Source organism: Garra rufa, chromosome 14, assembly GCF_049309525.1.
Source record: "Garra rufa chromosome 14, GarRuf1.0, whole genome shotgun sequence".
In the NCBI taxonomy this organism is placed as follows: Eukaryota; Metazoa; Chordata; class Actinopteri; order Cypriniformes; family Cyprinidae; genus Garra; species Garra rufa.
The window spans coordinates 32,493,750-32,508,477 of NC_133374.1; the positions used below are offsets into that span (position 1 = coordinate 32,493,750).

The 14,728-nt window shown below is 36.1% G+C and overlaps 1 protein-coding gene across 2 annotated transcripts in view; it reads right to left on the reverse strand.

Annotated features, from left to right (window-relative positions):
• The window catches only part of sacs (sacsin molecular chaperone), a 26,865-nt gene extending 19,677 nt beyond the window's left edge, over window positions 1-7,188 (reverse strand). For both annotated transcript variants that reach the window (XM_073817473.1, XM_073817472.1), the window contains exons 1-2: window positions 7,158-7,188; window positions 6,873-7,019 (exon numbers count right to left, since the gene is read on the reverse strand). In XM_073817473.1, coding sequence (XP_073673574.1) covers window positions 6,873-7,019; window positions 7,158-7,173 — 163 coding nt within the window. In that variant the 5' untranslated portion in view covers window positions 7,174-7,188. The remainder of the gene's footprint in view (window positions 1-6,872; window positions 7,020-7,157) is intronic.
• Window positions 7,189-14,728: the final 7,540 nt, after the last annotated feature.

The window sequence follows — 14,728 nt, forward strand, 5'->3', positions numbered from 1 at the left end:
TGGTACATGTGATGTATCTCGTAAATTGCACCACTAAACGTGAAGGTAATCTTACCAAACTTGTGCAGTAGTGTAAATAGGTTATGTACTCACAAAACACTGCATCGGAACATCTGTAAGTCCACCATGAGTGTTTTAAAAACACGTTTTAGCCGATCCCTACTAGTCTCAAAAACTACAAATGGCGACACGTCGACGTCACTTCCCTGGTTTGAAAAAAGCACGTAAAAGTCCTCCTACAAGTTTTATGTCCTCCTCTAGACTTTTACATGCTTTTTTCAAACCAGGGAAGTGACGTCGACGTGTCGCCATTTGTAGTTTTTGAGACTAGTAGGGATCGGCTAAAACGTGTTTTTAAAACACTCATGGTGGACTTACAAATGTTCTGATGCAGCGTTTTGTGAGTACATAACCTATTTACACTACTGCACAAGTTTGGTAAGATTACTTGCACGTTTAGTGGTGCAATTTACGAGATACATCACATGTACCATTCACCCCTGTAACAAGCAATTCGAAAAACTCTAATATCTCCATAAATGTTCGACTAAGGTAAAAAAAACTTCCGATGGGGTATTTAGATGGGCTTCGGAGTGCATAGCAATGAAGTCAATTCTACTCCGAACCATCCCTTTAACTGTATATGGGTACAAACAAATATGGACACATAACATAAAAGGGTGTCTCTACTTTCCATCAAGTCCTCTATTTTTTCCACCCTGCTCAACTGTATATTCACAAACTAGAAAAATAGCTTAATATGCTGATATGAATATATATATATATATATATATATATATATATACTAAGTTGTCATTAAATACCATTAGGGTGTTGAACTGTACTGCAATATGACATGATATACTCCATCTAAAATGATTTTTTGCAAATTCATTATTATGTATGCAGCTTTCAGGAACTGATATTAATTTACACACTACATGGAATATTTGCATTTTTAAGAAGTCATTTGTCACATCACAGGAACATTTTAATGATCTAGTGGTAGTAACAAAGTGTTTTCTCAGTCGATACCGATAGCGATTATTCAGAATTAATATCTGCTGATGCGGATACCGACAGTTTTGTTTTCTTAAGAAAAAAAATATATCCCAACTAATTCTGTAATCTAACCCACTCATTTGGTACATCAACACGATTATATTTAATGCAATTTCTTTTTAGATATAATCGCACTTAAAAATGTTTGTGTACAACATAAAGTAGTGGATGTGCTGTGGACAACTTTCCTGTTTTATTTGGCATCTTTCTATCAGTTAAATCACTGATTAAGTGATTATGATGACATGATACATTTCTGTAATTTGTACTGTATCTTTCAATATATCTTCTAGGGCTGCAACTAACGATTATTTTAATAATCGATTAATCTGTCGATTATTTTTTCGATTAATCGATGAATCGGATAAAATAAAAAAAAGGGATTTACAACCCTTTATTAAAAAACAGAACTAAAATCTTTAGAAAGTGCACGAACATGTTGCTCCTTGAACTGTTATAATAATAATAATAAAATAAAAATGGACTAACACAAAAAACATACACATGTATGCTTTACATCTTCCAAATATATAGACTAAATAAACTAAAATTACTATCGTCAAGACAGCGGCTTGCTGTGGTGTACATGCTGCATTTCCCATCAAGAAGCCTCTCAAATTAAATTCCTCAGTGCGCATTAAAAAAGTCATGTGACTTTGCACGCTGGAACGGGATAACTTGACTAACTTTCTGCTACATTCATTCTGCCATGGCGGTGTTTAGTGTCCTGCCATCAGCAGCGACCAGCTGGAAGAGTTCCGCATTCAAATGCACGCAAAACTGGCCTCAAAGCCCCAGCAAAAGTAATTACCATGAATGTGTCAAGGCAAAAATTAAGAAAATATTCGAATTACTTATTAATAAAGTATTTTCTGATTCAGTGTTGCAAAGATGAAATTGACGATCCTGCCATCTGCTCATTAATGCCTAATGCATCTTTATGGATTAGCTAATGAAAGAGTTTTGTTTTCGATTTTAATTATTTCGTTTTATAGTAAAATAATAATTTAAAGCTTTCTATAGATATTGTGTTTGTGAGGCAATTACCTGGGTTTCGGTTAATTATTGTGAAGCGCTCCTGTTTAAACCAAAGATATCAAGCGTATTCTGTTTGTTTTCTTTAAGAGCACATTTTGTTGATACTGTGAGTACACACAAACTAAGGTAGACCCTTTACAGTTCCGGGTGGTATATTACTCTTACCTTTATGAGCAAAAAAGAAATTCCACATTGCACTGGCGTCTCCATGTCCTGCAAAGCACGCTTCTCTCCGCACAAACTTTGGAATTATCTTGATTGAATGATTAAACTAATATTGTGATGTGTTTTAAGTTTTTTTATATCAATGGATTTTAATTTAAATCGCGATGAATTAAGCAGGCTTTTGATCTGTCTGCCGCTGTTTGCTAGGTCATAACTTTAAAAAAAAAAACTTGAATTTAACAAACAAAAAGTGTTCCAAATATATCTCTAAATTAACTTTATAAACTAAAGGAACGAAAATAAATGTAATCACTTTGCTATTAAAAACAGCAGCTGTGTAATGAGGAAGAGAAAGAGAAAAAAAGACAGTCGGACTGGAAATTCAGTCGGCCAAAAATTGATGAGCTGTCGAACATTTTTACAAGGAATGTTTGTTTAATAGCCTATTTAATACTCTTAGGCTACTTTCTTAATTAAATATATTATTTCTTTGATTTATTTTAGTGTTTTTAGCAGTGGCGGTTCTAGACAAATTTTACTAGGGGGGCCAAGAAGGGGCCAGTGTTTAACCAGAGGGGCACATTAAAAAATGACAACAAATGATATTTAAAGATTATAAACTTTATTTTACTTTAAAATCATACAGACATTTTAGGGATGCTCATATTGACCGTTTAACCGTTAACCGACAGTAAGAATTTTAACCGATTATTAAGTTAAACGGTTTAATTTTTTTTTTTTTTTTTTTTTTATACGTTTGCTGCATGGTGAAAGAAAAAATAATGTTTACTCACGGGCGCGTGTCGACACGTGCAGTGCGGCTGTTAAGACATATTTTGATGAGTACGCACCTGCTTTACCTTCTCTTAGTTTGTGTAACTGATGTAGTAGCCTATATGCAGCACGATAGCAATGGCGATATTGGGTTATCAGAGAGTGAATCCGTGAATAAATGTATTCAAATTCTGAATTAATTATAGTCTTAAAAGTGCGCGCTCCCCTTACGCCACTGCGATAATGACATCAACAGAAATGTCTGTGATTGGCTTGAACGCTGTGAAGTACGTTTATCCACATAGTGGATGAAAAGACCCCAACCGCAAATTGAAATGATTTTTGTGATGTGTTTTTGTCGCGGATCTAAGAGTTAACAGGCAGCGTCCCAGTCTATCCGTACAGCATGTCAACATAAGTAAAAACTAGGTACACTGAGGTATAGGCTGGCCTGCTATATATTTTTATGTCCAACGAGAAGAATAAGAACGGTACCGTTCTTCAAAGTGCATAGAAAGATTCAGTTTGTTTTAGTATTGTCATCTTAATTAGGTAGTTATTTAATTTATAAATATTTAGTTTATAAAATAAACCTTATAAAATTAGGCCTGTTTATATTATTCTTTTTTTTTTTCATTCTGATTTTCTCTGTTCTCAGAAGCGCAGCTGATGTGCGATAATTTGAGTATATATGAATGCAGTTTTTGTTGTTGCTCTGTATGCTGCTGTTTGCACGTTAAAATAAAACATTTGCTTGTATTTTTTATGTATCATCACAGATAATCGTGCATTCTATTTTTATTTTAAACAAGTTTATTATTCTAATTGTATCAGTTAAGGTTAATGTTCGGATAATGAGCAGCGGTTGTCGGTCAGGAAAATTAGCTGAAATGAGCATCCCTAAAACATTTATTTTGTACAAGAGTGAGTGCAGGTGCAAAAGAGGTAAGGCCATAAAAAATGATAAATACAGTACAGGGTACAAATACAGTGTGTCAATTCAATGTGAACAAAACTCCAGGGTACAACAAAGGGTACAACATTTTTGTTTACTGGGGCAAAAAAGGACGCTATGTCCCTTCCTCGTTTCATGATAACTATTAGAAGAAGAAGAAATTTAGGGGCATGCATTGCCTTTCGTTTTTTGCTTAGATATGATTTTCAGATTTTCTATGAAGTTTTTGGTAACACATTACAATAAGGTTCGTCAGTCAACATTAGTTAACTACATTAGTTAACATGAACTAACAATGAACTGCACGTATACAGCATTTATTAATCTTTGTTAATGTTAATTTCAACATTTACTAATACTTTATTAAATTCTTGTTAACATTAGTTCATGCACTGTGAACTAACAATGAACAGCTGTATATTTTTATTAACTAACGTTAACAAAGATTAACAAATACAGTAACAAATGTAAAAGTGTTACCAAGTTTTTAAACATCTCGAGACCAGCCATTTACAAACTTGATTTCATTATCAGTGTGAAAAACAAAAGTAACACGGTTATGTGCAAGAACAACAAGTCACTCACGAGATGAAATTGTTTTGCTTACCTTCGACTCTTGCAACAGGAGAAATAAATCGTAGCTCCTCTATCCAAGAGTAGTTCTAATTGTTGCTGCAGTGTTTGTGTGAGCCGCTCTAATTTACCCATGTAAGTAGAACGATGCGTCGCATTAGTTCCGCTTTTGGCGCTCGTGTGTAAAATCATAATAAATTAATAATTTTTTTATTTGGTCAGCACGGGGGGGCCACAGGGGTGGCCAAGGACATGTCTACAGAGGCACGGGCCTCCCTTGGCCTCCATGTAGAACCGCCACTGGTTTTTAGGCTGCTTGTTCGCTGACTGAAGTGTAGGCTATATATAAAAAAACAACGTGCCACCGTCACAGCCCTATTCAAAACTGAGACGATTTCACCTCAGCAGAGCTCCTCTTTCTCCTTACGGTTGTGGTATGTTTTCGACACATTATACAGACAGACAGTGTTACAAAAACTATAGAAGTAGTTTTCTCCATCTCCACTATCCAACGACCCGTACAGCAGCTGTTTTGCGATCGAGCATGGGCTGCTGTGAAAGTACGCTAGCCAAAGTAGGCTTAAATATCAAACATGTTTGATATAAATCGGGGCAGCATATTAGGGTTGTGCCGATAGACGATAGTATCGTGTATCGACGATAGTCAGAGATATCGCCTATTGCTGATGCCTTTGACGATAGTTAGACGATTATTATTATTATCCGTCAACAAAGAACTTAACTTTAGCAATGCAGCACAGAGAGTCTGTTCTAGGATGCTTCAGAAACTTGCCGCGGTATAAACACACGCATAGAGAGGCCACGTCGCCTTAACGCACCGCGTGCAGTGAAAATGGGAGATTTTCATCATACAGTATGGTGATAGATTAACTGATACTAACGGGAGTGTTATATTGTATTAGCATTGCAGTCATTAGGATAACAGAGGTAGTAAAACGTGGTTCAGGCTGAATTAATTACGATGTATCATAATCGGTCTGTATATAAACAAACATTCATCTCAGTAACATCTATATGCGTTAATTAGAATTACGATGCGATCAAATGGCGCTAAACATATGCACGTGTATTACACGCGCATCACTTCTCCGCATTCAATATGAACTGAACTACAACATCACCTGATGACAAAGGTCAGACATACAGCGGTAACATTATCGCAATATGACGGGTAAAGAAAGATTCAATCATTTACATTTATGCACGCATTTACAACTCACTCACTGACGATAGCAGAGAATGAAACCGAAAGTAACTTGAACAACTCCGGCAGATCTACAGTGAGAGCTCTGTACACGCACAACTTAATCATATGCCAATAGCAAGTCTACCTTTACAAAACGAATAAGGAATTTAGTACATAGATAATTAATTAAATTAGCACGATAGTATCGTGTATCGGCGATCTCTCAGGCTGACGATAGGACGATATGAAAATTGAGCATATCGCCCAACACTACAGCATATATATATATATATATATATATATATATATATATATATATATATATATATATATAATGTAGAAACGGTGCTTTATGCTCAAATGTTCCAGTTTTGCGCATAAGTTAAATTAGCATTTTTGGATGGAAACACAGCTTATGAGGTGCCGAACTCTGCTGGCATCAGTGCGGGAGAGAGACCGAATGTGTCCACTCCGCTCTGCGCTCAATTTTTTTTTTTATATATATATAATAACAACCAAATGTCTCTGCGTCGCGCGACACAACGAATCGATTATGAAATTCGTTGCCAACGCTTTTAGTAATCGATTTTTATCGATTTTATCGATTCGTTGTTGCAGCCCTAATATCTTCTGACATACATTTATTCATATTTATTTTGTGCTATAACTTGTATTAAAGTGGAAGAGACTCACACTCCGCATTGCCACTTAAACTGAATCTGCTACAGTGATCTGTCGCACCATATTTAAGAACGTCAAAACGGAATTTATTGTTTGAATTTTGTGACAAAATGGACAGGCTTTGACAGCTGAGACTTTGTTTCTTATCAGAAGTAACAAAGCACAAAGCTCTTCATGATTATTGAATAGAAGGTGCATTTCAAGTAACGTTTTATGAAGGGAAAACCATGGACCTGGAAACCCTGGCCGATGGCCGATAGTGCAGATAATTGCTATACATCAGTGCATCCCTATCTAATATACAAATTTCCTCTTGTATAGTAATATCAGTTCTTACCTAAATTATTTATGTTGATATAAGAAAGTATTTGTATGCATAATCTGTGTTATACATCAAATATCATACTATTTTCCTACCTGTTATGTGGTAGACAGAGTTAAATCCAATACCAAATCTTCCCACTTTAAGAGGGTCCTCTCGTTTTCTACTGCGTGCAATCTCCTGGATACCATTCCAGTCTTCTGTGGTGAAGACGGCATCATTATAGACATACAACGCTGTTCCTGTGAAAAAAAATAAATAAATCAATTTAACAGTGCATTTTAAAATTACTAAAATGTATTAATTATTCATTCTGTTCCCCACATATTGCCATGATTTGCCAGGAAACATGTTGCAATCGATCAGCATATTTGGATTACCCTGATACTGAGCCATATCATGTGACCACAGTGATTCCACGCCATACTCTGTCTCGTCATACATGAACTTGACCTCAGTGGCCCCAGCATCCTCTGCATTCTGAATCAGCTCCTGCATGACAGCCACATTATACAGTCGTTGACAGAAATTCTCACATTGCTGTATGTGTTATTTACTACAAACATCCTTAATATGTGTCTCCTTAATTACTGGCCACAATATTTTATGGCTTCATATTCATTCTCTTTTTCAGCATTACTGCAGACTACCTAACATCTTTGATGAAATGTTTATACAGTCACTATTTTAACAACGAACAGCATAATTGTTTTTTAAACCTATTTATTTAAACTTTATTTATACAAGATGTCTCTTGAGATTAAAATATAATTTTCGAGGGAAACCTAGAGAAGAAGGCAGACCACATGATAACAAAATGATAAAATCCTACAGACACGGTAAACATATACAGCAATCAAACACTTCCTATAATTGCTGACCAGCTTTTGCATGTCTCCACTGGTATTTTTGCCCATTCATCTTTAGCGATGAGCTCCAACTCTTTCAGGTTGGAGGGTCTCCTTGCCATCACCCTGATCTTTAGCTCCCTCCACAGATTCTCAATTGGATTTAAGTCAGGACTCTGGCTGGGCCACTGAAAAACGTTAATGTTTTTGTCTGCTAACCATTTCTTCACCACTTTTGCTGTGTGTTTTGGGTCGTTGTCGTGCTGAAATGTTGACTGGTGCCCAAGGCCAAGTTTTTCTACAGACTGCCTGATGTTGTTGTTGAGAATTTAGATGTATTGCTCCTTTTTCATGGTGTCGTTTACTGTGTTTAGGTTCCCTGGTCCACCGGCTGAAAAACACCCCCAAAACATTAGGTTCCCACCACCATGTTTGACAGTGGGGATGGTGTTCTTAGGGTTGAAGGCTGCTCCTTTTTTACGGCAAATGAAGGCTACATCATTGTGGCCAAACAATTAAATTTTTGTTTCATCTGACCATAAAACAGAAGACCAAATGTCTTCTTTGTCCAGGTGAGCATTTGCAAAGGCCAAGCAGGCTTTTGTGTGCCTTATCTGGAGAAGTGGTGTCCTCCTTGGTCTGCGTCCGAGGAACCCAGCGGTGTGTAGTGTCCGTTGGACTGTCTGCCTTGAGATGTTGCCACCAGTAGAGCCCAGATTTATCAGGATGGCCTCCTCTTTTTTACCTCTCTCACTATCCTCCTGGCCAGCACAGGTGTCACTTTTAGCTTCCGACCACGTCCTCTGAGATTTTTCACAGTGCGGAACGTCTTGTATTTTTTAATAATACTTTGCACTGTAGCCACTGGAACTTCAAAACATTTAGATATGGTCTTATAGCCCTTTCCTGACTTGTGAGCAGCCACAATGCGCAGCCACAGGTCCTTCTGTTTTTCACCAGAGTTGATTAAAACAGCTGTTCCCAATGAATCAGGGTAATTAGGATGCTTTAGAACAGCTTGTGCTGCGTCCCAATTCGCCTACTTATGCTATGCCCTAAAAGTATGTACTCTTTTTGTAGAGAAAAAGTACATACTTTTGAGTATGTAGCAGAATAGTAGGCAGTCTTTGGGACATACTACTTCGTCATAACTGCTTCTTTAACGGACGCTCTGTTGCTTAGTTACCTGAATCCTGTCACTGTTTAAACTGCCCTGTCAATCATCACAGTTAACATTATCTACATTTCGTTTTAATTTGATTTCCTACCGTATTAGAGAGAAATGAAGAGGCACGTTATTTCACGAGTCTTTCATGCCGAGGACTCTGCTCTTGTGTTTGCATAATTATGCCTTTAAACGTTAATGACCAAACCTATCATTATAAAAGTTCATCATGTTGCTGCACATGAAATATAACGCGGATAACATTAATAAAATATTTTTTATCAGGTTACAGACTGATTATTTATCACTCTCAAACCCATTTCTCTACCTGTCCGTTGGTCGTGCATATCCTCCATGTTTGTAGTTTTTTAAAACTTTTTATGCGTGTTTGTAGTTCTAATCGAATCCTCGTTCACGGCGCAATGTGTTGTGGGCAATATTAGCCGTTAGAGTGTGCATTGATCCGCACTTCGAATTCCGAAGTTAAGTAGTAGACCATCCGGGAATCTTTGGAATACTTTTTTGAACATACTACGATTTGGGACATACTAATTCTATTTTCGAATACTATTTAGGACGGATAGTATGCGAATTGGGACGCAGCTTTGGACTATTTGGAATGGTATAGAACTTTGGATTTTCCCATAGACTGTGACAGTTTGCAAAGGGTATGAACAATTTTGGACATGTCACCTTTTTGTTCAAATGTAAATAAAAGCTGAGAAATATTTTTTTTCCACAATGATGTACATCGTCTTACTATCTTTTGGGAGAAGCCTGTGTCATTTCTGGTCAAAAAAAACTTGCTGGTTGCATAAAAGTAACTTTTAAGTCAGAATTTGCCAGGGGTATGAATAATTTCGGGCTTGACTGTACATAAAATAATAAACACACACACAGACAGTAAACATATACAGTCAAACCAAAATGTATTCAGACACCTTCAACATTTCTGACATTATCACAGTGTATTTATGACAAGAACTGTGTCAAAACAAATTCATCTTGATTATGTCCGATATCTTTGTATGAAAGGTATATAATGGATAACAATCAACCAAAAATTCAAACAGCTGTTAGCATGACAATATTTAAACAACTATCAATACTTTGTTGAGCAATTACCAAGCAATGCTTAATTTTGTTCAGTCTGTGGTATAAAAAGGTTGCATTAGCAACTAAAGAAATAACATTTAAGCAAAACACGGTCAGGTCAAAGTGTCTGAATAATTTTTTATCCCAAATTTTTAAACAATTTTACTGGTAGGTCACTGTATGAAGAATTTTTGGGTATAATATGTCACAGTTTACTTTATTTTGCTATCCTTACTTACATAAATGAACTATAGTGTCCTGCCCCCACTGGTAAAAAAAAAATTATATCTGGTGTCTAAATAATTTTGGTTTGACTGTACAAAATTTTTGTTTTACATATTTTTACATATTCTTACTTTCAGAATTTGCCCACCCTCTGGGTATCTTCTCAAAATGTCTTTCAAAAAGTCAACCAAAGGTGGTGTAGTCTGACCGAACCTCCCTGTAAAAGAGCAAATATTAAGAAATGCAGCAAATTTTTCACAAATGGTAATTCAAGACTATACAATTACTCCATCAAAGTTATGTGAATACATGAACATTACTCCAATATATGCTTGTTAAAAATTCGAAAAACTGTCATGATTTTTTTTATCCCTAAGGTATATCGTTCCAAACCTAAAAAATCTCAAATAATGTACTGCTTTTAAAGTGGTCATGGCATTTTATATGATCCTTGTGGTTTTATTATAATCCTTATGTTTATTTACAATGTTTAAGTTTTTTGCACAAAAATGCCCCTTGCTTTTCCTGAGAAATAGACCAAAACTTCATTATTAGTCATTATTTACTGATAATCTTCTCATCAAATGAGCTGTTAACCACTGCGACTGAATCAATTTATCAATTTCAATTCATGAACAAATGACAGATTTTGTAAACTGGATCAATGGTTCATTGAAAACACCTGACTCAAAAGAATGATTCATTCACAAATGAGACATTACTGCATCATAGAGGAGATGTTCACTGAACAACAGCTTTCACGTTTCTTGGAAAGCTTTAAATGTTGGGGAACAGCTGCAGAGATCTGCATCAGTGAGGTTAGACTCACAGTGAACATTCAATTCATCCTAAAGGTCAGAGGGGTTTAACTGCTGGCTTTGCGAAGAACGCTGAAGATCTTCCACATCAGACTTAAACAATTTCTGCCTTGACCTAGCTCTTTGAATGGGTCACATCTTATTTCGCTGTAGCTGAGTGTAGCTGAAGTAGCTAAACTTTCGTACTACAGGTGGGTCTCCCCATACATTTAGTGTTTTTATACAATATATTGCCAAATGCCAAAAAGCGGGACACCCCCTTCTAATTAACAGGTCTGACTACTTTAGTAATTTCCATGAGTACACATCTTATTGTTTAAGCATATAATGATATTCTATGGAATTGCCTCTGTGTATTAGGCAAGGTTCAAAGAGAAATGATTGATTCAGTCAGTGTGGGAAGAAATTGGCTGGCCTGCAGAAAGCCAAGTCCAAATCCCAACTGAACACCTCTGGTGTGACTTTAAATGCAAACCTTGAGCCAAAAACTCATCACCAAACACCAATGACTTGTGCATATGGGTACAGTCATTTTAGACATTTTCAATACTGTTGCAACAGAGATGGAAATAAAGTTTTTTAATACATGAATTATGTTTCCATCTTTGTTGCCACAGTTTTGGAAGTGCATTTTTCTGTTCTAAAGAAGGGGGTGTCCCAATACTTTTGTCCATATAGTGTATGTACAAGTCATTGGTGTTGAGTTTTTGGCTTAAGGTCTGCATTTAAAGTCACACCAGAGGTGTTCAGCTGGGAATAGGACTTTGCTTACTGTAGACCACTCAAGTTCTTCCACACTGACTGAATCAATCGTTTCTTTTTGAACCTTGCCTTATACACAGAGGAACTGTCATGTTAGACCAGAAAAGGTCCTGTCCAAACTGTTGCTATAAAATTAAAAGCACACAATTACAGAGGATAACATTATATGCATAAAACATTTAAGATTTGTACTTATAAAAATTAATAAAGTAGTCAGTAAAAGGGGGTGTCCCAAAACTTTGGCAATAAAGTGTATGTATCTAAATGTTATTCTGCAGATTTTCAGAAACTGAAGCACTAGTCATACTTGATTAATAAAGTGTTCCTAAACTGTCTCACCTCCTCCTCTCGGGCCTCGTCCATGCAACGTCATAATTATTTTGTGGCTTCCATGTGGCACCAAGCTTCCAATCTCAACACCATCATGAACCTATACAAGAAGGAAAAACAAATTTGGAACTATTTTCACTCAGAAATTGCTGGTCAATTGCTGGTGATTTTTTTTAAGAAAAAAGACAAATAGTATTTTCTTCTAAAACATTGTTAATCGTTATTCTTAGGGCATTTAATGAAAAAAAAAAAATTGGGCAGTTGTTTACTGGCCCAAACCAAAATGTCCCACCCTCTCTATGATAAACTGGCCTGGCTTCCTTCTTCAGTGTAAACCCACCAACTTTTCATCCATATGATTTAAAGGTGCCATAGAATGGAAAACTATATTTACCTTAGCATAGTTGAATAATAACAGTTCTGTACATGGACATGACATACCGTGAGTCTCAAAAACTTTCGTTTCCTCCTTCTTATATAAATCTGGTGTTTGCAAAAGATCACTGAAAAATAGCCTAATCCTAACATAACAGTGACTATTACGTAAGAGTCGCGATCATTAAAAGTTACGCCCCCAACATTTGCATAGCTGAATCATCAGAAGTTCTGCAGGTAGGCTATTGTGAAAAAACAAACAAAGTGAGGACAATAACAAAAATGGCAGATCACAGAAATAAATGTTATGTTCCAGGTTGTGCAGGGGATGTTAAGTGCAGGGATGGGTTGGTGTCTGTACTCAAAAATGCAAGGAAAACAAATAACGCGTTCTAATAAAATAAGGCGAGCCGCTAAAGGGACATGGTTAGCTTAATGCTAGCGGTAGCCTGTTACATTGCAGCACATAAGATTTCACTTACCACATAAACAGAGAGATGGCTGCGCGGACGATGGCGAATGATTTACACATCCTGAGCATCACTAACAAGCATGTAAACTTGTAAAATATGTGGTAAGTACTGCCGCTGTAGTATAACATTACACAGAGCATGTGCGATCACAAAAGTGAAAGACAAATGATTGTGCATTCAAAACGGCACTTTCAATGACCCGCATAATAGCGGCTCGAGCTCCGTGATTAAATATATATTTTCCTCCATGTGCAAACTACTAAAATCAGCCACTCAATCAGAGCAGTGCTCATCATTATTATTAATGAACCTTCCCATTCAGGTAATAACAGACCATTTCATTCTAAGGACAAATACTAGGTTTGTAAATGGACCTGTAAAACTGTTTCTGGAGAATTTTTGCCCTTTCCTATGCCATATGATTGGCATACGTGTCCTTGAGGGGACATTTCAGCAACTTTGCAGCTCTTGTGGGTAAAGAAATGACTCTGCAGAATCATCAAGCCAGAATGAACAAACATTAGAAAGAAAAAACACTGGGAAATGTATTACTCTCAAGCTTTTCACCCTCCATCCATTACCCGCTTGACCTGCAATGCATCTTTGTAAACTGCACTGTGTCGTCCACATGGCTTACCCATAATTTACTGAGATATACCACCGTTTTTGGTTTATTAAGAGATTGATTTTTCAGGGTTGAGATTGTGCCAGTTCAGATAGAGACTGCTGTCTTCAGCTATTCGGGGGGAATCAGCTTTTGCTAACACACACAGATCAGCACTTCTGCTAACACACACACTGATAAAGCGCATGCAGAGACCAGATGAAAGAACTACCCGGCAAATCAGAGCTCTGGTCTTCTAGTGGAAAATTATCTTGTTTTTAGGACATTTTAGGACATTTATTTGGCCAATTGACATGGAATTTCAAGTAGTTATAGCAGTGCCCGGCAATAAAACATGTATGGACATGTTATACACAAAATTTCTAAATTCAGACATCTTCAACATTTCTCACATTATCACAGTTAATTCGCTATAGTTTAGAAAATGGTAATAAAATATGACAAGAACTCAAGAGTTAAACTGTCAGAACAAATTCATCTTGATAATCACAAATGAATTACAGTCAAACCAAAAGGTATTCAGACACCTTCAAAATTTGTCACATTATCAGTTAATTCGCTATAGTTTAGAAAATGGTAATAAAATATGACAAGAACTCAAGAGTTAAACTGTGTCAGAACAAATTCATCTTGATAATGTCAGATAACTTGATAGAAAGGTATGTAACAACCATGGTCAGGTAAAAGTGTCTAAATAATGTTTGGTAACACATTTTTATGAATTTTACTGGTAGTCCACTGTATGAAGAATGTTTTGGTATAATATGTCACAGTTTACTTTATTTTTCTATCCTCACTTAGATAAATTAACTACAGTGTCATGCACGCACTAATATAGAAATATAAAAAAATATATATCTGGTGTATTTTTCTGTATATCAACTATCCATATTTGTTAAAAAAAAAAAAAAGACAACATGATTTAATGCAAGAAAACAAATTGTTATTGCAATTTATTGTGCCTCTGTGGAATACTTGATTTTGATTGGTCAGTCATTCCGAGGTATGTTATTCCTGGATGACAACCAGTAAAATCATCCCGGTAACTGGAGTCAGTGAAATGCATTTTCTAGGAACAGTTATTTTTTAGTTAATTATGTCTTGTCATGTACAAACGCAGCTGCTGCCATTTTGCAACGATTGTTTTGTACACTGTAATGGATAATATACATTATCCCTTATAGGTAGAATACAGTCAATAGACATAATAACTAAATTAAGAATTTGACAAATCA